General features: G+C 39.8%; 1 protein-coding gene across 1 annotated transcript in view; it reads right to left on the reverse strand.

The window, feature by feature from the left end:
• The window catches only part of spon1a (spondin 1a), a 129091-nt gene extending 105320 nt beyond the window's left edge, over positions 1-23771 (reverse strand). Inside the window, exons 1-2 of the mRNA XM_079465927.1 lie at positions 23334-23771; positions 22378-22484 (exon numbers count right to left, since the gene is read on the reverse strand). Of these exons, the coding sequence (XP_079322053.1) occupies positions 22378-22484; positions 23334-23571 (345 nt within the window). The 5' untranslated portion in view covers positions 23572-23771. The remainder of the gene's footprint in view (positions 1-22377; positions 22485-23333) is intronic.
• Positions 23772-24281: the final 510 nt, after the last annotated feature.

A 24281-nucleotide genomic window follows, 5' to 3' on the forward strand; every position in this document is an offset into this window, starting at 1 on the left:
GACAACACAGACAAGTATATAATCCAGTTGAATACTGCATATGTTTATCAAATAAAAGGTCATCTAAATTATTTATAGAAAAATATGCTAATTATTAGATATCATCAAATTATATGCAAAAAGTTCAAGGAGTAATGATATATATATATATATATAATTGATGTGTTGTAAATAACTGATGTGTTGTAAATGTGCGTGCATATCAGTTGAAGTTTATATTACAGCAATGCGGCAAATCATCAGAGGTGTAGTTGCTTGGCATATCCAGGGTGACCTCTGGCTTACAGTGTGAGATCTTTAGGATTGCCAGAGTTGTTAATTCTAGCTATGTAAGAAGAGGCTGGTGTGTGCATTTATCTCAAAGACACCTCACAGGAACGCTGTAGTACCTTCAGCTGTGAAAAGCATCAGCTTGACCTTTGATCTTCACTGTCCTGCCCTCCACCAATTGACTGAAAGCAATGTTTGTCAAACGAATCCCAGCCAGACATTCAAAATGTTTTAGAGCAACAGAGCATAATGTCATTGAATTTAGAATGGTGAAGGACTTTACACCATATCAGAACAGTGGTCTTCTATTTCGCACACACAAATATCTGCAGTATTGGAATTGCCCTTCCCCAGATAAAGCAGACATATGAATTGTTGAGAAATATCTATCAACAGAGGCAATTTTTGATTGTTAAATAAGAGCATTCAGCAACTTATTCCACCCTGATAAACAATAGTGGAGATTGATCATTGAACAGGTCAGTTGCACAGTGGACGCTTAAAGGTACAGTAGCGAACAAGTGGGTCAGCGAGTCATCTTTAGGGATGGGTACTGAAACCCGATATTAAACAAGCAAGGGTACTAGTTAATGGTTTGTTAATAGCTAGAATTGTACCTAAAAATACAGTGTGACCATTAAATATTTAAACACTTTTTTGTTAAAGTTGCATAATGAACCATCCCACTTATTTTAATACTGTTCAAGCTAAAGAATGTTTAGTTGGCATTGCAGAAAGCATTTTTGGTTCCTTTTATTTATAAACAATATCTAATATATACGATAAAAATACTGTGTAAGTACCGGTATTTGTAAGTATCAGTATTGGTAAGAGTAGTCTTAATGATACCCATGCCTGATCTTTGTCTAATGTTTGTAGAGAAATAAATTCCAACAATTTGTGATGCAAGAAATCAGCAAACTGATCTGTAGTACTCGGAACAGAGATCATATTTCCATTTAAATCACTACATGAAATGATGAGCCTTTTTACAACTTAGTTATGTTTTAAAGTTAAACGGTTTCTACTTTGCATAAAAACACAACACTGTTGTCATGAAATGGCCTTTCAAAAAAAGCAGGTTTGTTCATAAGCAATTTGTGAACTTTTTACATGGTCCCTTACCCAACATTATTTCATATGTTTAATTCACGATATTTGCTTTTGGATTTATATATATGGCAAACACTGTGACTTTGGCTGCACATTTAGTAAACACTCCTCTATAGGTCGAATTTGGGAAAAGTGACAAACAAGCTATACTTTCTTATTTGCTGGAGGATATGTTGGAAATGACAGTAATACAATGGTAATAATGGCAATTCAAAATCCATTAGAAAACCAATCATGCTTATGACCACTTAATGGATACAAACCACAACTGACCTATAGGCTCAGCGGTGACTAGAGCATGGTTGATCACTCTAATAAGAACAAGCTGCAGAATCTGCATCAAATGTGTGTTTGCTGGAGTGTTGCTTAAAGCAAGTGTTGTTATCAGTCCAATGAAGTCAGTGAGCACTAGGGTCAGCTCATCTCACGGGAGAGCCCAACAAAAACTGCTTTTAGAGCAGTCTCAAAAATGGCTGAGATAGTGCATGCCCACAGATTTTAAATAAGCCCTACTTCAAATAACCCTTGTTGCAAAAGGTTTCTCTGGGGGCGCAGCAAAAGAAAAAAAAACAGGCCTTAGTGGGCCATATCAACCTAGAAGTCTGAGGAGAGAGGGAGATGCTGTAAGTGACTGTCACTCCAGACTCTGAATCTAAGGAAGAGGGTCCAGAGAGGCTGTTTCTGAGGTGGCTAGTTTAATACGTCTGTCTCTCTTGCCAGCCGAGTACAGAAAGAGGCCTGAGTTTCCGAGGTAAGAATGCCTTCACCAACAAAAATATCTGTGCCATTCTACAGAATTGGTGCAAAATCGGAGTTGGAGCTCGGAGCTGAACACATTTGTTTTTTTCAGAACTTATATATCAAAGGTACATATATTTAGTAATTGTACAGTTCATTGTCATATTGTATTTTCATATAGTTTTGGAATATGCTTACCCTCCCCAAGTTTTGTCACTACCAAAACACAACAATAAATAATTTATTAAAAGGGATTATATTTTTATATTAAGATTTTGTTTAATTTTATAAATATATTTGCTTAATCAATAAAGGTTTCAAATTTAACAATATTTCAAGTGTATTTATGAGGTTTGTTGTATTTTGAATCCAGGTTTTCTTAGTAAAAGGCATAAAATGTCTCATACTGATTTCAAAGTAAAGGATTCATTAGATAACATTTATTGCACCAAACACTATCATAACATAACATAATTTACTATACTTTGTTTTTGACAAAACATGCCATATTTCGGTCGTGACACACACATTTTTACTACCCTGATAGCACACATACATCTGGCTTACGTCTATTTGACGTCTGCATTTACTGCAGTGTTACGGTGTGTGGACAGAACCCAAGCGCAGGCAGCGGTTTGAGAAACAAGAAAACTTTATTAAAACAAAGACCCTCGATGGGGAAAACATTAACTAAAACAAGACAAGAATGTAAACCAAAACCTCCCACAAGGGGAACAAAACAACAGGGTAATAAGAATAAGAAATAAACTAGAAGTCCACAAACTAGAGTCCAGGAAACAGGGTAATCCAATACAGACAAGGGTAAATGTGCAAAATCCAAAATCCAAAATGAACCGACAAGAGACAGAGGGAAACTGGGGCTTGATAATGGGGAAACACTAACAAGGGCTGATGACACAGGGAAAGTGGCGGCAGGTGACATGGATAAAACACTAAGGGAAAGCTGACAGGAGGATTGCACGAGGCAGGTGAGGGGACTGAAACACTAAGGGAAAGATGGACCAGGGCTGGAGACAAGACTAACACTAATGGACTGCTAACAGGGAAACAAGGGGGCGGGGCTAAAGGACGTGACACCGGAGAGAGAGCATGGCTTCTCAAACCAAAACAATGCTCTTTCTCCACACAAAACACATGGGACTGACATGATCCTGCCACAAGACTCGAAAACCAAGACAAGGAGAGGCAGGATCATGACACTGCAGTACATAGTTTGCTCATCTGCAGTACTACTCGGAGACATCTGCTGTCAGACGTCATATAGACATCTAGAAGATGTTTATGATTTAGAATGGATGAACAACAGCTCTTTTTCCAAGATGTTTAGCAGATGTTTATACACAGCAGATGTTTCCAGATCTTTAGCAGACGTATCACAGACGTTCAGACGTCTCCGAGACGTATTGCAGATGAGCAAACTATGTATTGCAGATGTCTTGCAGACGTCAAATAGACGGAAGCCAGATGGATTGTGCTATCTGGGTAGTGATTGTAATATTTTGGTAGTATCACAATATTTAATTTGCACAGCTGAATCAGACTTTCAACATTTTATGTTAATGCAATAACTAACTATGTTGCACATAAGCAGCCAGCACATATAGCAGACACACATCTGACAGCGAGTATATGATAGAAAACCTACAGCTCACATGTTATATCACTACTAAAACATACTAAAATGATAATGATTTGCATAACTGTAGTTTTGTTTATTTCCCCAAATAAAGGATTAAGTGTTTATTTTTCTCACAACTGTAACAATTTGTGTCACAGTTTACCCTAGCTCAAAGATGCTAATCAGCACATGGTTAGCAAGAACACTTCTGAACAGATGTACAAACATAAAAACTACATTTTATGGAATAACGCCCCAAAAAGTTTGCTTAATTGCAGAAAAAAGTTTTTGGTAGTGACGTTACTTAGTTACACACAGATTTTCAGACTTTTGAACACATCATTATTTCAAAATGATAAGACAGCTCTCCGCACCATGAAGCTTTTTTTTACCGACACTGTAATAAAATTTTCATCAGAAATGTAGGCCAAAAACCATTCTTTGCCAATGGACTAAAACATACACTGTTTTGGTAGTGACTTGAAAATCCAGGACACCATTTTTTTCACCATACTAATACTGTGTTTGACCCCCTTTCAGTACTGCCTTAAACGTGGCATTGATTCAACAAGGTGAAACCAATTTGAAATTATTCGAGCTTTGTGACATGGTGCATTATCATGGTGTTCATAAAGGGATGGACATGGTCAGAAACAATGCTCAGGTAGGCTGTGGCATTTAAACGATGCCCAATTGGCACTAAGGGGCCTAAAGTGTGCCAAGAAAACATCCCCCACACCATAACACCACCACCAGCCTGCACAGTGGTAACAAGGCATGATGGATCCATGTTCTCATTCTGTTTACGCCAAATTCTGACTCTACCATCTGAATGTCTCAACAGAAATCGAGACTCATCAGACCACTCAACATTTTTCCAGTCTTCAACTGTCCAATTTTGGAGAGCTTGTGCAAATTGTAGCCTCTTTTTCCTATTTGTAGTGGAGTTCAGTGGTACCCAGTGGGGTCTTCTGCTGTTGTAGCCCATCCGCCTCAAGATTGTGCGTGTTGTGGCTTCACAAATGCTTTGCTGCATACCTCGGTTGTAACGAGTGGATATTTCAGTCAAAGTTGCTCTTCTATCAGCTTGAATCAGTCGGCCCATTCTCCTCTGACCTCTAGCATCAACACGGCATTTTCGCCCACAGGACTGCCACATACTGGATGTTTTCCCCTTTTCACACCATTCTTTGTAAACCATAGAAATGGTTGTGCGTGAAAATCCCAGTAGCTGAGCAGATTGTGAAATACTCAGACCGGCCCGTCAGGCACCAACAACCAGGCCACGCTCAAAATTGCTTAAATCACCTTTCTATCCCTTTCTACCTGAGTTCAGGGCCCACTTTTTCAAAAGTAATCCACTAGGATTTTGGATAACGGATTGGATCAAATCTTGAAAATGTGTTTTTCAAAAGAAAAAACGGATCACATAATCGGATTAGATCACGTAATCCAATCTTGGTTTTGATCCGGATCAAACCTTTAGTTTTTTGTAGGAATTGGATCACTTTGATCCAAAATATCTGGATTAAACTGATCCCATCAGAAGGGTGGATTCAGCGTGGATTTCATGCCCAAAATGTAATGAAAACTTAAAAAATGTATCAAATAATACTATATTTGGATCATGCAGTATCTTACAAGATATCCTATTTATTCATAAGGTTTTAATTGTATTTGTTCATCCGTCAGGCTACAGTGATTAAACGTATTCAGCCTTTCAGTATAGGCCTAAAGCAAAGTAGAAAGAGTTTGGCCTCATAAAATAATTATCCAAACCAAAAACAATACATTTTATTCTGTCACTAATTGATATATATATATTCATCACAATCGGAAATATTTTTGTTTTTAGAATATTTATTAGTGATGCATGCAAGGATTACAGAATAACCAAAAAATGCAAAGAATGGCAATCACTGATCTTTGAAATCCAATACAAAACCAAATCAGAAATAGTGTCTAACTATTGTGTCCCTTGTTGCACGTCCTGTTTGCTCGTTCTGGCAGTGTTTGTGTTGGTCTCAGATGAGCGGACTGCAGGAAGAGGATGGGGTGGGGTTTTTCTTGTTTTTAGTTTTTTTTAAATGTGTGTGTTTTCATTTCATTTCAAATAAAAATAAAATTATATTGACCCCACATTGGCTATTCCACTTGTTGCTCTTTACATATCTATAGTTCTACATTGTGATTTCCTATCCTGTTTGAGCACTGGTTATCCAGCACTGGTTATCCAGATTTGGTGATCCTGAAAAGTTCCTATCTGGATCAGATTGATCCAATCCAATGTTGCTTTAAAAAACTGGCTCCAAAAGTAAGATGGATTACGTGATCACGGATCGCAAAAAAAGGATTACTAAATCCGGATCAATTTTATCCGGATTAAACCTTTTGAAAAACCGGGCCCAGGAGATTGTCTTGACCAGGACCACACCCCTAAATGCATTGAAGCAACTGCCATGTGATTGGTTGATTCGATAATTGCATTAATGAGAAATTGAACAGGTGTTCCTAATAATCATTTAGGTGAGTGTAGATGTTACAATGTAAAAAGTTTAAATTTAGGGGTTTGGGTTCGGGACACTCATCTCCCAATTTAAAGTACCCAATAAATGATGATTTTATATATATATATATATATAAAGCTTACTGATGTTATACATATTAATGTGGGTTTCAATAGATAATAGAAGGATCTTAGTAAAAAACTAAGATTTCAATACTTGAATGCTTTTTAAATGTGTTATTCTGGATACTGGGACAGCTGTTTGCATGAATTCTGTAGAATGGCCCATATAGAGAAAGAGTGAGGCAAGAGTGAAAATAATACAAAGAGATGGTTTGCTTAACTTGCTGGAGAATTCAATAATATTGGTAAGACGTCCTTGGACCAACATCAAATAAGCTACTAGCTGCTTAAATTAGCTTAAGTCAAGCTGTTTGACCGGTTGTCCAGCTAATGGACTATGGAGGTATATAATGCATTGAAATAAAATAAAACTACAGTTATGGACTGTTTCAATCATGTCATCAGCTTTTGCAACATGGTAACAGCAAACACCTGTGGGTCGAGTCTCCAGTGTGCTTTGCGTGAGGAGCACATTGGAGCACAAATATAGCTTTTTTGTATCACACCCACAGTGTCTGTCTTTCAGAGACTTTGTTGAATGTGAAGTAGACACCAAGGCTTCTCATTCTGGAAAAGAGCCATAAAGTTTCTGTTCAAAACCTTCAAACACAGAAGCATCGTCATACAACAAGAATCACATTCATCAAAACATCTGTAAAGCAATTCATTTATCTTCACCTTCTCCAGACACTTCATGGGGAAGTGTTTGGAAACAATATTTTGACAGTGTCTTTATCATTTCTGACGTACTGTATGAATATGGTCAGGTGTGATTCCTCTGTTCCCTGAAATGTCTCCCTTCACCGAACCACACAACACATCATCCAGTGAAAGAAACCCAAGGCTGGCACTAATTACTATGGCACAAAATCAATTTCAAGAGCAAATAAAAGCCCCTAAAAGAGAGAGGGTTCTGCCAGCACCACAGAATAATAGGGGCGAAATAATAAATGTGACTGCCCTCCGGGTTGGTTCTGGAGGTTAATGGGGAGGTCGGTGAGTGTGGTCATGAATCACCAGGTCTGGCTAAAGGGACTCTTTCCGTATACCCTTGCAAAAAAATGCCAGCAGTCTGGTGGCAATCCCCTGTTGCTTTGATATGTGAACCTGTAAAGGGATTTTTTGTTATCGCATAATATAGCCAGAATCCAAACGCAGAATTAACTGGCGAGGTGTATGTGTTCTAGAAACTCTTGATCTCTTACACAGCTGTTTTCCATTCAAGTATGTAAGATGAAATATTGATTTGAGATGCAATATTTAATTGGGCATTACTTTATTCCTGAACTCAAACTTACAGCCAATATTTTGTACAACTGGAGACTTAAAATTAGAGGCGATTATGCTTTTGTTGTTGTAGTTGGGCCTTAGAATAGCCTCCCAGCCTATATTAGTCAATGAGCATTTTCCACATGTCAAGACATAATTTTCCTGTGGCTCAACCGCTTAAATGTAAGGATTTCTCCAAGCATTAAACACATCCTTGGAACTAAATAATTACCAATTATTTTATACATAATTATAATAATTGTTATTGCACCATATTGCATTCCAAGGTTTGATCAAATGGTGCATTGATATAATAATAATGAATGATTTACTTTAGATTACAGCCTGCAATTTTCCCTGTAAGTAAAATTATAATATACATGTATTTCACAATACGTACCACATAAATGTGTTTTGCAGCCTGCAGAATACAATAATTTTCCTGGCTAAGGTACAAAACAGCAAAGATAACGAAATGTGTTGCGTATATTGCATGCATGTGAGGCTAATGCGGGAAACATGTTTAAACTAAAAGCACTATAGTACTGTATAAAGCTCTCTAACAATAGCCTACTGCAAAACATAAAAAATGTTAACGTACGTTATACATAACGTCAAATCCTATTTATTTTGTGAGTCCCTTCTGATAAAAGCCAAAAGTGTATCAATGCAGCTTTCATGCAGAATAATCACTAAAACCCTTCAGGTCTCTTTCATGCCTCCTTACTCCGAAACGGACATATAAACACAAAATTACGTCAAAATTCACGTATTAACAACAATACTTGTAAAGGTGATTCGCTCTGTGAACAAAGGGTTTGGAAATAAAACGCATGTGTGCTAAAGTATCGTGCGCTAGCTTAACACAGATATCAGTTTGTAATGTTAATCAAAAAACAAAGCATGGGCCCAAAAACAGTCACTGATATTAAAGGAATTGTGTTCGCAACAAATAAAGGAAGAAAGTAGCTTTAAGAAACATGTTCTTTAAATATGGTAAAGTGTTGAAAGAGAGTTTACATATACAATAAAAATAATAACATCATAAACAATGATTTGTATTAATTCCTACTTTCTCTCAATCTTTCTCTATTGTATTATTGCTCCTGTAAGTCGCTTTGGATAAAAGCGTCTGCTAAATGTCTAAATGTAAATGTAATTTATTTGTGAATTTTTTCTATCCCATTACAAAATGAAGGGCTGGTGCCACCAACTGAATAATTTTGTAGCAGCAGTGCCACCTCTCTCAAATATGTTAGTCTAGAGCCCTGACTGTAGAGATACACAAGTTTGTTACAAAGTGTATCATTATTTAATTGATTTATTTATAAATATAATTTATACATGTTTTTTTATTTATAGTGTTGCTAAATTTCACTGTTTGCTAATGTCCAAATATCAATAAAAGAACAAACAACTGTATTTCTTTATTTTTAATAGTTATTTTTGTATTCCAAGCACAGTGAAATTGTTAACACAGCATGGTGCAGAGAGTTTACAAGGAGTCAGAAGCTAAAGACTCTTAACATTTAAGCTTCTCATTTCAAAACCGATCCAACCTCATGAAACGTGGCCTTGACAAAGTCAAACCACAATAGCTTTTCCACATCATGTAAGACTCAGGCATTAGCTCCAATCTCTCCTGGCTGCAGTGATAAAAGCACAAAAGAGGTAAAAGGTGACTCTCGGTGTGGCAGCTTTGACAGGCGAGTCAGTATGGCAGGGCGCTCTGTCATTAATGGGACAGGCACACAGGTGGGCTCTCTGGGGAAATGAATGAAAAGTGCAGACATGAGAAAAAAGGGAGAAGCTGTGATGTTGGTCTGTGAGGCGCCTGACCTTTCCTTCAGCCTTTTATGGCTCCCATCCCTTAGGGAGTGCAGCTTACGCAGGCATGTTATTACACCAAAAGCAGTCATTTGTGACCCTGTTTCAGTTAATTACATAAAAGATTCAAGCTGAATAAATTTGGTTTGTGACTGCAAGACAACAGCTCTTTTCCAAAAACTGCTTTGCTCTCCTCTATACTGACTTCATACCATACAGGCAGTTTTTTTTGCAAAGCTGTGATTTGAAGATTCGAGTATACAGCCGCGGAGAAAAATAAGAGACGATTCCTAATTTTATTTTCAAATGACGATATCTAGATGTTAAGTGGCCATTCCAGTCCAGATCAAACCTCAGGAGTGACAAAGTCAACCAACAGCAATGTGAAAGACTGACAGCATTGAGCTTTTCTTCTGTTGTATTGCTTCAGAGTGAATAACTTGTTTTCAGTATTTAAGATCTGAAAAAATACAAATAATATTTTATGTTATTTTGACCTGTTTCTCCAGTTTTCATATTCTGCAAATAGAAATAATATTTTTATTTTAAATTTGGGAGAAATGTTGTTCACAGAATGAAACAAAAATTATAATTTTACCTAAACACGTACCAATAAATACTACATTATAAAATCAGAAAACGGTCTCTGAAATGGTCTTAAAATGTTCCCATATTAGTGTCATACTTGAGTATTTAGTACAGTAAATTGTATTAAATGGGCTAGTTGCTCCGCATTGTAAAGAGGATCTGTCACATCGCTGCGATATTAACACCCATTAGGGCTGTGTAAAAAATATCGATTCTTCGATTTTAATCGATTTTCAATTTAACGAAACAATACGATTCTTAATGCGTGTGCTTTAGTTCAAGGATCTACCTGTATTTCGCATATCTTCCTGAAGATGTCGCAACCACTCGTGCTGATACAAATAAAACAAAATTATTCAAATAAAAAGTGGGAGAGGGAGAAAGGATCATGGTAGCCAATGTAATTCCTAACATAATTGTATGGGCTCTACTGTCAATGTGTACGTGTTTTTAACTAATGTAAGAGCGTGAGAGTTTCAGTTACAAGCATATATACTTAAATGTGGATTCCATGCTTGCAGAACTAGCATTTTCATCTACGTAAGGATAACTAATCGATATTGAATCGTATCGAAAATCGAATCGAATCGAAACCATAAAAACAAGAATCGAATCGCCAATTTGGTCGCAAAACCCAGCCCATATTTACAGTAAATGCCTTGAACGTAATTGTGCTTTTAAATTATTGTGGCTTTACTAAAAACTGAATTAAAAAGGCATTTTTTTTGTCATTTCACACTTTAAAGTTCTTTAGGGTGAAACTTATGGGATACATTTCCTTCCAAAAGTATTGCAGGCATATTTAAAAAAAATTAAATAAATAAAGAAATCAGAACTTTAAACACATTTTAAATTATATTGCACAAAATTAATACGTAAAGAAAACGTTGTCCAAGTCACACACAAAATAATGTTTCCCTTGGTTGTTTAATACATCTGAAATTTTGTGTATATATTTTTTTAAAAATTCCCTCGCTTGTTTTTCCATGTTCTGAGCTTGCTTTACAAAATTCTGTAGGCAAAATAAAATGGAACATAAATAATGCAAATATAAAAGTCATTCTACTTCTACTTCCGCTGCATCTTCTCAAAGTAAAAAGCTTCCTGTAGGGGATTCTACATACTTTGAAACAAATGTATAGGATAATGCAATGTAAGTCGCTTTGGATAAAAGTGTCTGCCAAATGCATGAATGTAAATGTAATCAATCAATGTTTGTAAAACAGTTTCAACTTGATCTGTTAGCTTTCTGAAACTTTTTGAATGGACATGCCAATGTGATGGTCATGACACAACGACATCGATGTAATGCACAAATGTAATGCCTTTGTACCATGTCTAAGAAATGTTTCGTTTTTCTTTGTGCGTGCATGCATGTGTGTATTTAAGGTTTAGGAAAAGAAAACTTTATATATAGTAATAACACAGCAAAATATGCTAATAGTAATTTCTTTTAAGATATTTATTTTGTCTGTTTATGCATTATAATAATTCGATTTTAGAGGATCTTGTTACGCACTTAAGCTAGAACTTTGTGTTCAAACAGAAGTATCAGAAAACAAAGGATGTCCTGCCAAAAAACAAACCCTTGTAATTTGTTTTTTTGGCTTCCTTATGTAATCTTCCATCACAGCATTTTACCAGAAGCCCCGGTCTGAAGCATCTGGCTTCCTTTCCTCTACTAAAATCAAATATTCTCTCCCCCTTCTGTCCATTTTCCCTCAATCTACTGCTAAGTGGCAGCTAAACGCTCATGGCCCTTAGTGAGTTCAGCATTTTCATGCAGGTTTAGGTGAGGCGATGAAACTCAGGCAAAAAGACAGGAGCAACGTTTCTCATGCAGCCTAATAACTTTTTAATAATACGTATGATGTCTGATGTACAATAAATGCCTCATTGAGACAAATAAAATCCTATTTAACAAATGTCTAATGGAACTGTTATTTAAAGATTTTGCTATATTAAATAATTTCCTCAATAAAATAATAAGTCCAAGTAAAGGGCTGAATATGCTTCGACAAAATGGAAGAACAAAAAGCTGTTGGCAAAAACAGGTGCTATCACTCAGCCATCACTTAGCTTCACTCAGTCCAACACATAGCCTATGTCAATGTAACTCAAAAAGACCCACTCAAGGGTGTGAGTGTTGACAAACAGTATACTGCTACTTAGCGATTTTCCGTATTTCTTTCTACCCTTGAGCCAAGAACGAAGAACTTCGTACTGTACATTTTGAGAATTGTATCAATCTGGATACTTCGAATTCTGCATTAAACCGAATTTGCTTTTTTTTTCATAATGCAAAGTATATCCGAGTTAAACGACTTCTACAATGAGAAAAAATGGGTGTATTAGTGGAATTTAGAAGGCCACTGGCCACTCGATAGTCAATAATGTACAATCCTCGCACCGAGATATACATCATGCAGAACAACCTGATCTCATGATAATTCATACAGTAAGTATTTTTCGTAAAATGTGGTTCTATAAAATGTATATTTACTTTCATTTGTACAAACAATAAAACGCAAAATACTGATGTATTTACAGAATCTAAACACACAATGAAACGTTAAATATTTATGAACAACTTTACAGACGTACAAATGAATCCTTATGCATATCGTAATAACAGCAATAAAGTTTATTTTATTATTATAATTATTTGTCATAGGCCTATCAATGGCATTATGTTTTGAATTGCATATATTAAAGTGGCACTATGTAGGATCGGTAATTGCTACTGCAGGTGATGTGTGGAGGTATTTTCTTTACGCGAGTTGTGATTTGGCACTGCGCGGATGAGTCTGATATTTTAAGTCGTGGCCTGTGAATGTGCACCGGTCAGAATCTTCACTGTACATAAGTAGCGCATAATAAACACAGATAATATGGCAGATGATATAACATGAAACTAAAAAGAACATAAATAGACCCAAACAGCGCATATGGAGTCTGTGTTAAAGTGTTTTGATATTATTTCGGGTGCTGGGTCATTTCCATACCTGCCGTTTTGGCCGGGAGTCTCCGGTTTTGTTATCTCTCATCGGTTTTAAATCCTTTCAGATCACAGAGTTCGCACCACCAAGGGCGATTTTAGGGTCAGAGCTTTAGGGGTGCTGAGCACCCAATGAGGCACACTGCCACCACCCACCCTCTTTTCACACAAAAACAAAAAATGTGTCTATTGAAAAATAACTTGATCATTTTAACATTGATTGAACTAACTCCAAAATCCAGATTTTTTCTGACACCTTTTTTGGAGACCATTTTTTGCAGAACAGAACTCCTTGCATGGCAATCCCTTTAAAGTAAGAACGTTAGAACAGAGCCGTTTTAACTAACTAAACCTAAAATACTGAATGAGTGGTCGCTAACACATCCAAACAAGGTTTGAGACCTTTTCAGGACACCAGCTTAATTGTGAGAGTTCACACAGACAGCCCCCTGTAATAAACAAAAAAAACCTTAATCACGCAGCTTTTCCTAACCCTTAACTCCATATGCCTCCTTATCAACAGTCATCAGATTGGTTAGATTATATTCAACTTTATTGTCATTGAACAAAGTAACAGGTACTTGGACAACAAAATGTTATTCATCTTCTGTAAATTATTTACAAATGACCATCTCTAACATATCTGGTCGCATGCCAGTCTGAACTTTCATAATCCAATATAAATCATCAATAAATAAAAAAATAAGGTAAAACCAAAAAATCCAAAATATCCAGATAATTTACTGAGGTCTTGAAAATACTTAGAAAGTAACGATATAAAAAAAGAAATAGAGGGAAATCTTAAAAAAAGTCCTTCCCCTGAATCCCCATTTGGCTCTACTTTGGGAGAGTTAATCTATGTCGCCGCACTTTGAGGGTGGCAAACCTGTCAATGACCTTTTGGGGTTCAATTATTTCAAGCAACTCCTTCTCAATAGACATCACAGCTAGGTGCTGGAGTCTGCTTTGGCCTGTCGTCCTCCTGAGCCATGTATGGAGCCGACGCAAGGCACTAAAAGACGGCATAACAGCTTTCAGTGAAGGGAACACGAATCTGAACTGTACCAGCATCACTCTTGCGCTTCAGAAAGAATCACTTCCTCTGACACTCTGGTCCAAACGCCAGGGCACTCATGTTTCCATGACGACTGACCAGAAAAGACGCACGTCACGTCATGTTTACATGACTGCAGACTGTTAAAATGAGTATCAAATGAACGATAAACTTTAACAACAGAGACACAGGTCCGCAGTTTAGTTGTTTTTGTTTCACGCTCTAGCAGTTAATAAACAGAACCGCATGCGTCTTGCGGAAGAACATATTACCGGCGCTACTTCTCTCCGTTTATGACTATGGACGAGTCACCCATGTCCTGTGCTACTCCACAGCGGCGGCGACCCGCTGGACTAAAATAGTCCGAAAATAAACACTTGTTATAGGTGTACCAAGGTGATTCAGGATACTGACTCCAGTACTCACCGATATGGTTTCGCAATCGGAACAACTCTATGTAAAAGGAAAGAAGTGTGAGACAGCTTTGGAGCAACTTAGTTGATTCACAACACAACATAACGGGTTCTCACTCCGCGTGTGTTTCGCGCTGGATGACGGTCGCGCTGAGCGGTGCAGGTACAGAGGAGAAGTAGAAGAAGAGAAGAGGATGACACCATTTGCTAAGCGGGGATGTTTCATTTTCATCCTTAACACATACATTTTAAACAAAATACTACGGAGTATGTTTTGGACATAATTTAACCTTGTAAAAGACGAATTTTTAGAATAACAACATTTCTTACTCCAAGTTTTAGGGGTGCTGAGCTTCTTTTTAGGGGTGCTGAAGCACCCCTAAAAAGGGGCTAGCTATGCTCATGCGCACCACCTTCGAAATGCCTTGCCAATATTAATTCTTGTTTTATAATCACATTCACTTTTACTTTGAAAACTGTCAACAGTTCGCACTTTCTTGTTTTTCACAACTGATGAATCCCCAGATGTCAACGCTGCTTGCCGTTTAAATGTAAAAGTACTAAACGCTGCCATAAATAATACTAAAGTTGTATAAAATCCTACCCAAGACGACCCGACAGGTCAAATTACAAACCATTATTACAAGCTTTCTGTGGTAAATCCGTCAAGGGTAGTGACACAATTTTAACACCGTTCTTTCATGTGCTTGCTCAATAATTGGTTTTAGCTATTTTTCTATTTTTACTCAAAAAACTTACGGACTTCCACTTTCAATAATACTGATTCTGATGTGATTTCTGCTGCCAACTCATTTAGAAGAAACATGACTTGAAACTCTTAAAATGAATATCATTACTGCAATCGTTTAACCATTACTTATCATGTAATCTTTGATTTGTTTGCCATGGGACACAAAGGCGTTTTCTCCAACATGCTCCGACTGACAGTAGAACCATAAAATACACCACAAACACTAAATAATTACAAAAGGAATACATTTTATTGGCCATCCTGAGTAGCCACCGTTAGCAGCAAAACTGGCACTGATGCGCTTGTTACATAAACCAAAAGTTGCCGTCGACGCCATCAAGAAGCTTCCCATCCAGAATGCCAATCACTTGTGGGACACCAGCAACCTTGATGTGGAAGCCTTGATGTGCCTCCATCACGTCGTGCCTGGCAAAAGGCATATGTATGTAATTGGTGGCAAGATGGAGCAGGATGTTTGTCACTGAATGAACGCACCGGCACACTGAGGTCTTTCTCAGTCCATATTCAGCCCCAGACACCTCCAGAAAACTCCCCACGCCAAAAAAACGAAGAGCCGCCATGTAGCAGCTGATTTTCGGGGCTTAGGGGGTAGCTCCGTCGAGTTTGTCTCCACAAAGTTGGGCCAACAATTACAAGAGCTGCACAATTTGCTCCCGTGACAGCCTAAATTTGTGTATATTTTTTTCTTCTGACATGGTTGCCAGGGACATGTTCTATAAAGAAATAGTGCAAATTCACTAATTAACTGGCTCGGCGGATGGCGCCGTCTTTGATTTAAGACAACTATTCGCTGTCTCGCTGACAGTTTGACCAAATTCCCAATAACATTCATTCCCTTTAAAGAGACTCCTAGGCCTTTCCTGTCAAATGGTTTGCCAGCTGAAGTGCCTTGGGATAATAGGCTGTAATTAAAAACGCTAACAACCATCAGTGAATAACAATTTTATTCAAGAAAACACTTAAATAGCCTACACTGAGTGTATTAAACCCGAGTATTTTATTTGTAAAATTAAAACTAAGTTAAAGTCAAAATATAAATTTAATACTAAAAATAATTTATATTAAATTATTATATAAAATTGTATATGTGAAATTAAACTATGATGTAGAAAAGATATTACATAGTGGTATGAATCATCAAAGGCGATAAGGTATAGCTAAGAGCGCTCCAGACCATCCTTACGTAAGTAGGACTTACAGAAGGTATACTTAACTAAGAAGGTTTCGGGAAACACGTATTAACGATAAGGTACAGATTAAGGATATATCTTAAAAAGGTTTCAGGAAATGCAGGCCTGGATATTTTATGTGATATTTTCCTACTTTGTAGATATTAAGCTTTTGTTCGCAGCCTAAAATTGCACTGCGCAGGACCTTCAATGAGTCTGCGTGGCTGCTCATGCTCGCAGTTTCAGACGGAACATAGCCCTCCACCAATTTGAAGACACATTCCTCTGTGCATTCGCAATCGAGTTCCAAAGTTTGGGGTTTTGGGGAACCGTACCGCCCCACATGCAGTACCTCTGAACCTTACAAGTTGAGAACCACTGGGTTATGGGGGTCTATAAATATAAATCGCTTATCGATACAAAAGTACTGATACAAATATATTAATGAGATACAAGCTTTGTCAATTTTTTACGTTTTTGGCAAAAAATACGTACAGTAGCAATTTTTGCGTTGTGATAAGTCCCAATTTAACATTTCAGCATTTACATTTTGTGCTTGTAAACTTACATATAAACAATGAGATCAGGCTGTGCAGAGAAGATAAAAGAGTATGAGTGTACATAAATAAAAAATACATTAATACAATGTGACGAGGCGCCTAGCTTCCAATCAGCGTTGCCATGGAAACGGGCACAATCAGTGCACAAACCTGCCGGTTGTTATTTTTCACTGCAACTGTGTTCGTCTTGTGTCTGCTTTGCCACAGTTGGTGGAGAATGCAGGCATAATGAAACGAAATGAACCAGTAGCAGGAAGACAGCTTACCCACTGTGTATTTCTGTACCATCTAGTGATCCACTCTCTCTCTGGACCTCGGACTGTACGGGATGGAGGAGATTATACGCCGGCTAGCCGACCTTTCAACCAGGCTACAAAAGCTGAATGAGCAGCTCGCCACTAAACAAGACCGGCTGGAACAAGCTCTCGAAGGCCTGGCGGAAGCAGCGGCCACCCGTGCACCACTTCCTGACAGCCAAGCGTCGGCCCACCATCATCTCACCAAGCTCAGTCACCTCGGGGACCTTTGAGGTGATCGCGAGGCGGGAGTGATGGGACGCGTCCAAGTGGGTAAGGATCCTAACGCACCTTCTGATGGGGGAAGCTCAACGTGCATATATCTAAATGCCCTCACAAGATAATACTAACTACCCAGCAGTTTCAAGAATGGACCTACAAAGACTCGGAACCGGTGCGCGCCCAGGCTGCGCAGCTAGTCCGCCTCGCTCACCTCTGGCTGGTCCCGAGAATACCCCAGCATCCCAGGTCACCGAGAAGGTCCTGATTGATCGTCTGCTCTGTGCGCTTCCCCAACGTTTCCGGGGGCCGGTCAGTATGAGAGATCCGAAGACCTACCAGGAAGTGACCTACCGGTGTAGGTCCTCCTCGGAAGAGACTGGCCAGGTTTTGAGCAGCTGCTAGCCCAGGTCGTGAAGCCAGCGGGAGAGAGGAGCCGCCGCCGGCGGCCCAGGATGGCGGGACCACGATCTGGAGATATGCCAGCCTGCGCCTCACCCAACCCCGCACTTTGCCTTTAGCAGCTACTGGTAGTCCCAAAGACCAAGACGTCCACCATTCTAGAGCTGGCCCACTCCTATCCACAAGCCGGACATCTGGATGTGGCGAACACAGTCCAGCTCATTCGTGTCCGATTTCACTGGCCAGGGTCGGAAGGGGACGTCAAACGATTTTGCCAGAGCTGTCCGAGGTGCCAGAAGACGTCACCAAACCGCACTCCCCCCAGCCTTCTCATCCCTTTACCCATCATAGAGGTACCCTTCGAGCGGATTGGGATGGACTTGATAGGGCAGCTGCCAAAGTCCGCCAGTGGCCACGAACACATCCTGATCATAATGGACTACGCCACAAGGTACCCAGAAGCTCTGCCCCTACGAAAAGCCACGGCGAAGGCAATCGTAAAAGAACTCTTCATGTTCTTCAGTCGGGTGGGGATCCCTTCGGAGATCCTGACAGACCAGGGTACTCCGTTTATGTCCTGGCTGATGGCCAACCTCTGCCATCTCCTCAAAGTCAAACAACTGAGGACGTCCATGTGTCATCCCCAAACAGATGGACTCGTTGAGCGATTAAATCAGACCGTCAAAAGGATGCTCCGGTTTAACCCGTTCAAGCTCCTCTTCGGGCGGCAACCCAGGGGGCTCCTGGATGTCGCCCGGGAGTCCTGGGAGCACCAGCCAGCACCCCATAACAGCGTTATTGAGCATGTGCAGCAGATGAGGAAACGCATAGATCGGGTAATGCCCCTCGTGAGGGAGCACCTGGCCGAGGCCCAGCGTGCCCGACAACACTTATATGAAGCGCCGCCCAACCCCGAGTTTCAGCCTGGAAACCTGGTCCCCACGCCGTCCGCCACGTCCGAGTTCCTGGCCTCCTGGAAAGAGCCGTACACCGAGGTGGAGAGGGTAGGGCCGGTCAATTACCGAGTCCGTCAGCAGCTGTAGCACATTAACCTCCTGAAGTGGTGGGTGGCACCTACGGTCCATATGGTCGCCTTCGCCGAAAAGGAACCCCCAGTGGTACAAATGGGAGATCAGCTATTACCCTTCGGCCTACATGGGGCACCCGCAACATTCCAAAGAATGATGGATGTCCTGTTACGACCCCACCAGGATTACGCAGCCGCTTATATAGACAATGTAGTCGTCCACTCGGGGAGTTGGGAGGACCACGTCGACCAGTTATGGAGGGTGCTGCTTGAGCTTGATCTAAAAATTTTCATCCGGGGCTCGCCGAAACACAGTACATGGGTTTCCGGGTCGGCCCTGGCCTGATCCAACCCCAGTGGAAGAAGGTAGAAGCCGTGCAGAACAACAGAGAACAAAGTGGAACCCGGAAAGCTGAGGTGTCATTTCAGAAGCTGAAGGAGGCTTTGTCATCATACCCTGTACTGCACAGTACTTCGGTTGCCCCTTTTCCCTAAAGACTGATGCTTCCAACACGGGCCTGGAAGCGATCCTCTCCCAGACCAAGGAGGGAGAGGTACATCAGCCGGACTTAACTTTTGTTAAGTTCATGTGAGAAGAAAGCATTCTTAAATATTTGGGGGGTAAATGGCAGAGTTTGCAGTTTCGCACTGAGCTTTCGTGCTTCATTTCTTAAAAGAAAAGTTTTCTCATAAATGGAAATTAGGAGCTTAGCTTCTGTTATTTTTGATATATTCGTGTAACTTTTTGGAAAATTGATATCAGATTCTGTGGTGAGCAGGGCGGGATGAGAGTCGTGAGGGAAAGGTGCAAGGCCGGTCACGTGAGTGATAATGAGCATCAGCTGTGCGTGCACCAGTCTCGCATTTCTCACGGAGGAGCTCTGGAAGCATAAGAGAGGACCGACAACAGGGACCTTCGGGAGAGGACCAGGCCTGGACTTTATGTGGTGCTATGTTTGTATGGCCGGCAGTCGACCGTGAGGGCATTTTTAGTTTGTTTTATTGTTTGTTTATTTAATTAAAGATTGTTTTACGTTCGCCGGTTCCGCCTCCTTCCTTCCTTTTATTGAACTCGTTACACATTCATTTTTGTAACATTTCTGAGTTTAGGTTTCAGAGTGAGAGAAATCAACTAACACCACAAATATCAAATATTGATGGCAAGTGAATCTATAAACCGACCACTATTGAAAATCAACAGTTTCGTGAAATGATTTTAGAAAAAAATATTTTGGGATATAAAACACCTGGAATATTTATAAATAAAATATTAAAGTGGAGGTAACATGCTGTGTCATGCATTCTGACTTTATCAAGCTGTTGAACGTGCTGGCTTCTCATGCTTAAGATGGTGACGTAGTATTTATATGCTTGATACATTCCCTCAGCACCTTTTTAAAGTCTTGATCCCTGTTTCGTAACAGGGATCCTATTCCTTTTATTGGGCAATTCTCCCGGAAAAGCAAGGCAAAAAAAGAGCCCACCCACATGCCGAGCGAGACATGCTTATCATCAAGACTGCAGCTCGTTACTCTTGCTATATTGCAGTTTAGGTGTGTCTGTTTGTTCACTGCATTTCAGTGATTGATGTTATATAAATGGCTGGATTTGGAGATCGATTGAAACTGATAGATGATGTGGTCCCAGTGCTAAAAGATGCTTGAGATGAACTGCACATGGTAAGTCAAACTAAGTCATATGTCTGTGTTTTGTTGGCAATCGGCGCGTACGTGCATCATTGTGTGCGCATGCTGTAGTTCCGTCCCACTGCCTGCCTCCGGCAGCTTGTGTTTTTCCGTAAATGACCGTACAGCTGTATTTCTCTTTTATAAATTTGATCAAACTAAATACTCAACATATGCAATTTTCCTGTATAAGTACTCAAGATTAATATGATATTGGCATAAGATTGTTTTATGAGGTCCCAAATCCCCCTCCCCTACATAGAAAGCTAAGCAACTTACACTCGAAGCACAGAAAGTTAGTAAAGATGTCATTAAAATACTCCACGTGACCAAAGTGGTTCAACCTACATTTTATGAAGCAACGAAAATCCGTTTTGTGCTCAATAAAACAAAAATAATGACTTCAATCAACAATTTCCTCCCTTTCTTGTCAGCTGCATGACACACCGGCTCCTGCATTAGATCCACACGCATGCATCTTAATTTGTTTTTCAAAGATGAACAAAGGTCTTGGTTATGGAACAACATGAATAAATGCAGAATTTTCTACATCCCAATTCCATGAAATCCCTTCTGTGTGAAGCAGGGTATGGCCAGGCTGTATCTGTGGAGAGCTCAGATTTATGGTTTATGTGACATTTAATGGGTCTTTTTCTTTCCTTTTCCATTCTCTGACATAGCAAGAGAGCTGGTGCGAAGAGACGGCATATGGTGTTGATGTAAGAGCTTTGCCAGGTGTGGCTGAATCTCAGCTTGGCTCTTTTTCACAGAGACAGTACAGTAGAGATCCCCATCAGGAGGACTACTTTAATAGCCTACAGCATCTGCTCTATATGCATGGAGTCTTCAGTAGGCCTAATCCATTGTTCCAGATGGATTTACAGTAGGCTACCTAACGTTCATGAGATCCTGTCTAAGACAATCATGGAATCTGTAAGGTTTCATACATCAGTGCTGCTCAACTGGTTCTGCATTAGGACTAGATTAGGGCGGTTTCACACTAACACTTTTGGTGCGCACCCGGATTCGTGTTCGGTTATTTTGGGTTATGTGAACGCTGTCTTCCGAACCCTGGTGCTGATATGAACGCAATCGTACAAAATTGTGGAAGTGAACCACTATTAATGACGTATTATTGGGTAAAAATGTGTGCTTGTGTGTGTTTCCATCAATTTTATGAAGAGCGTGACTGAATTGCTCCAAGCAGAGAGCTGTTCTCAGTTTCTGTTCACCTTGAGCGTTCTTAAGAGCATTTGCAGTACATTCACAGACGAAAGTGCCACTATTTACTAAAGCATTGGAAACCGAACGTACGGTTCAAAAACATAATACAAAACTATAAAAGTGATGCGAGCAATGTTATGCATATCATCTCATGTTGACACAAGCGACCTGCAGTTCGGACCCCACAATAATAATATGAACGCAGTCCATTGGGTGCAGGGAAGGGGGAAGGAATCGAACAAGCGTTCGGACCAGGCAATCGAAACTAAATGTGAAGCCGACCTAAAAGTAACAAATGTCCCAGAAGAGGGGAAGTGTTTGGTCTCTTTTTAAAAGCCACTGCACTGTATTTAATTTGTATTTATAAGCATTTTCCCATCATGTCAGCGACCCTTTCAGAACCCTATCAGAACCACTTGATAACACAGATTTATGTTCTTCAAATGTGCTTTGCATCTGCATTTACGCATGACACTGGCTCTTACCTGGAAATTTCCAGCATAATCCCCCTCATGGTCACCGTTCTGTCCCTCCTTTAAAGCAATGAGGGTAAAGCCTCTAAAGTACGCAGGGTTGGTAGCATACAGGGTAACTGGAAATAATCACAATAATAAATCTGTCACATACCCTTTAGGATTGCATTTACATGTACAATACAAACAGTTTCAATAAGACCCATGCCATGCAATAATGATAGTTTACAATCAAACGTTTTTAACAATATTTACTTAACTGATGACCATTTTTTTCCTCAAAATGTGTGCATTTTACCTATCTTTAACATTGACAACTAACACTACATTACACATTTATAAACATATCATTAGTAAAATGACATAAAAATATAGTTAAATATGTAATATATACAGAAGTGTGTCTTTAAAACTTGTGAGCCGCCTAGACAGCATTTTGGGCAACTGTTATACAGTAAATAGACTGGGGATACAAATTCTACTCAAGTGAACCTTTCTTTGGATATGTTTAACGTTTATGTTTTTGTTAAACATAAAAGATTAACAGCACAAACAGCGCATGGTGGAAGGTTGTCATCAGGAAACTTACAGACTTACTGGCACCAATTTAAGATTTTTTTAAATGAAATGCTATATGGTTGCAATTGAATCATTCAAAACAGCACGTCAAAGGTAAATCAAATGAATTGTATTTGACAGCACTACAATTGCAACAAAAAAATTTCCCAACCTTTTATTAACCTGAAAACCAGTATAGGAAAAGCAAGCATTCGTGCAATGCTATTACAGGTCCTTTCACAACTTTTCGTATGACAGTCCACCCTGTGTTTCCCCTGTATTGTGGCCATAAGTCTATAGTCCCCAAATATGCTGTCTAACGTAGACTACGTTATGTAGGCAGTTATAGGTCTGCGCACTCTCCGCGCCACGCTGGTGGTCCTGACAGGACCTGGCAGAGCGTCACGTACCTCGGTAAGTGCTGGCGGGCTGATAGTGCTCCGGATCTCCCTCCACCCGCAGTCTGAAGTCACTGAAGCTCTCCCTCCTACCCCCGGCTCCGTAAGGCTGAGCCCGCGTTATCCAGCTGCAGTAGCCGTCTGACGGAGCCGCTCTGTCCGCGGGTTCCTCCGGCATAGTTCCGCACACGCAGCCGCTGAGAAGCAGCAGGACACCGGCTCTCCAGAGTCCCGATCGCGCTCTCTTCATGCTCCCAAGTGTTTCGATTACAAGTGGGGGTCTAGAGTGTTGAAAACTCAAGTGCAAACTAAACTTCCTTGTAATAGCAGGATTCCATATACGCAGATGCTGATATCCCCTCCTCGCTGTTAGAGTGGCATCCTGAAGAGACGAGAGGGATGAGGAATCTAAAGCAGCAGACTGACTGTAGCCTACCGCTGCTGTCTCACACTGACAGCTGAATGCATTCAGCCACACACATACACCGCAAACAAAGAGCACATGCCCAGAGCAGCCAGCGTTTCTTGGTGCGCACCCCTCCTCTTCCTGTCTCTCGCACACACATTGAACTTTTTTTGTATGAATCTATACTGTGTCCTGTGATCAATTATTCAAGTGAATTGTTCATTAAATTATCAATTACTATTTTGATTATTGTATAGGTTTAAGTAAAACCCCTTGATAAATGTTTTCAGTCAAGTTTGGGACAATTGTAGTCCCACTCAATAGGTTTCGCTATTAATATGTAAAAGCAGGTTTATTACAAGTATTGCAAAAGTGACTTGACAGTACACCTACGTACACCATTGCTCCTTCATTAAAAGAAAGGGATGATAACTCCGTATGGACGCCAATGACATAAAGCAAAAGGACAGGCCAGTACATGGGATTGAATTGCTCATTCCTGAGGATTCAAACATTGTTGGAAATGTATGGAATATTTTCATGCAAAAATCTTG

The sequence above is a fragment of the Barbatula barbatula genome, assembly GCF_947034865.1.
Source record: "Barbatula barbatula genome assembly, chromosome: 10".
Taxonomy (NCBI): Eukaryota; Metazoa; Chordata; class Actinopteri; order Cypriniformes; family Nemacheilidae; genus Barbatula; species Barbatula barbatula.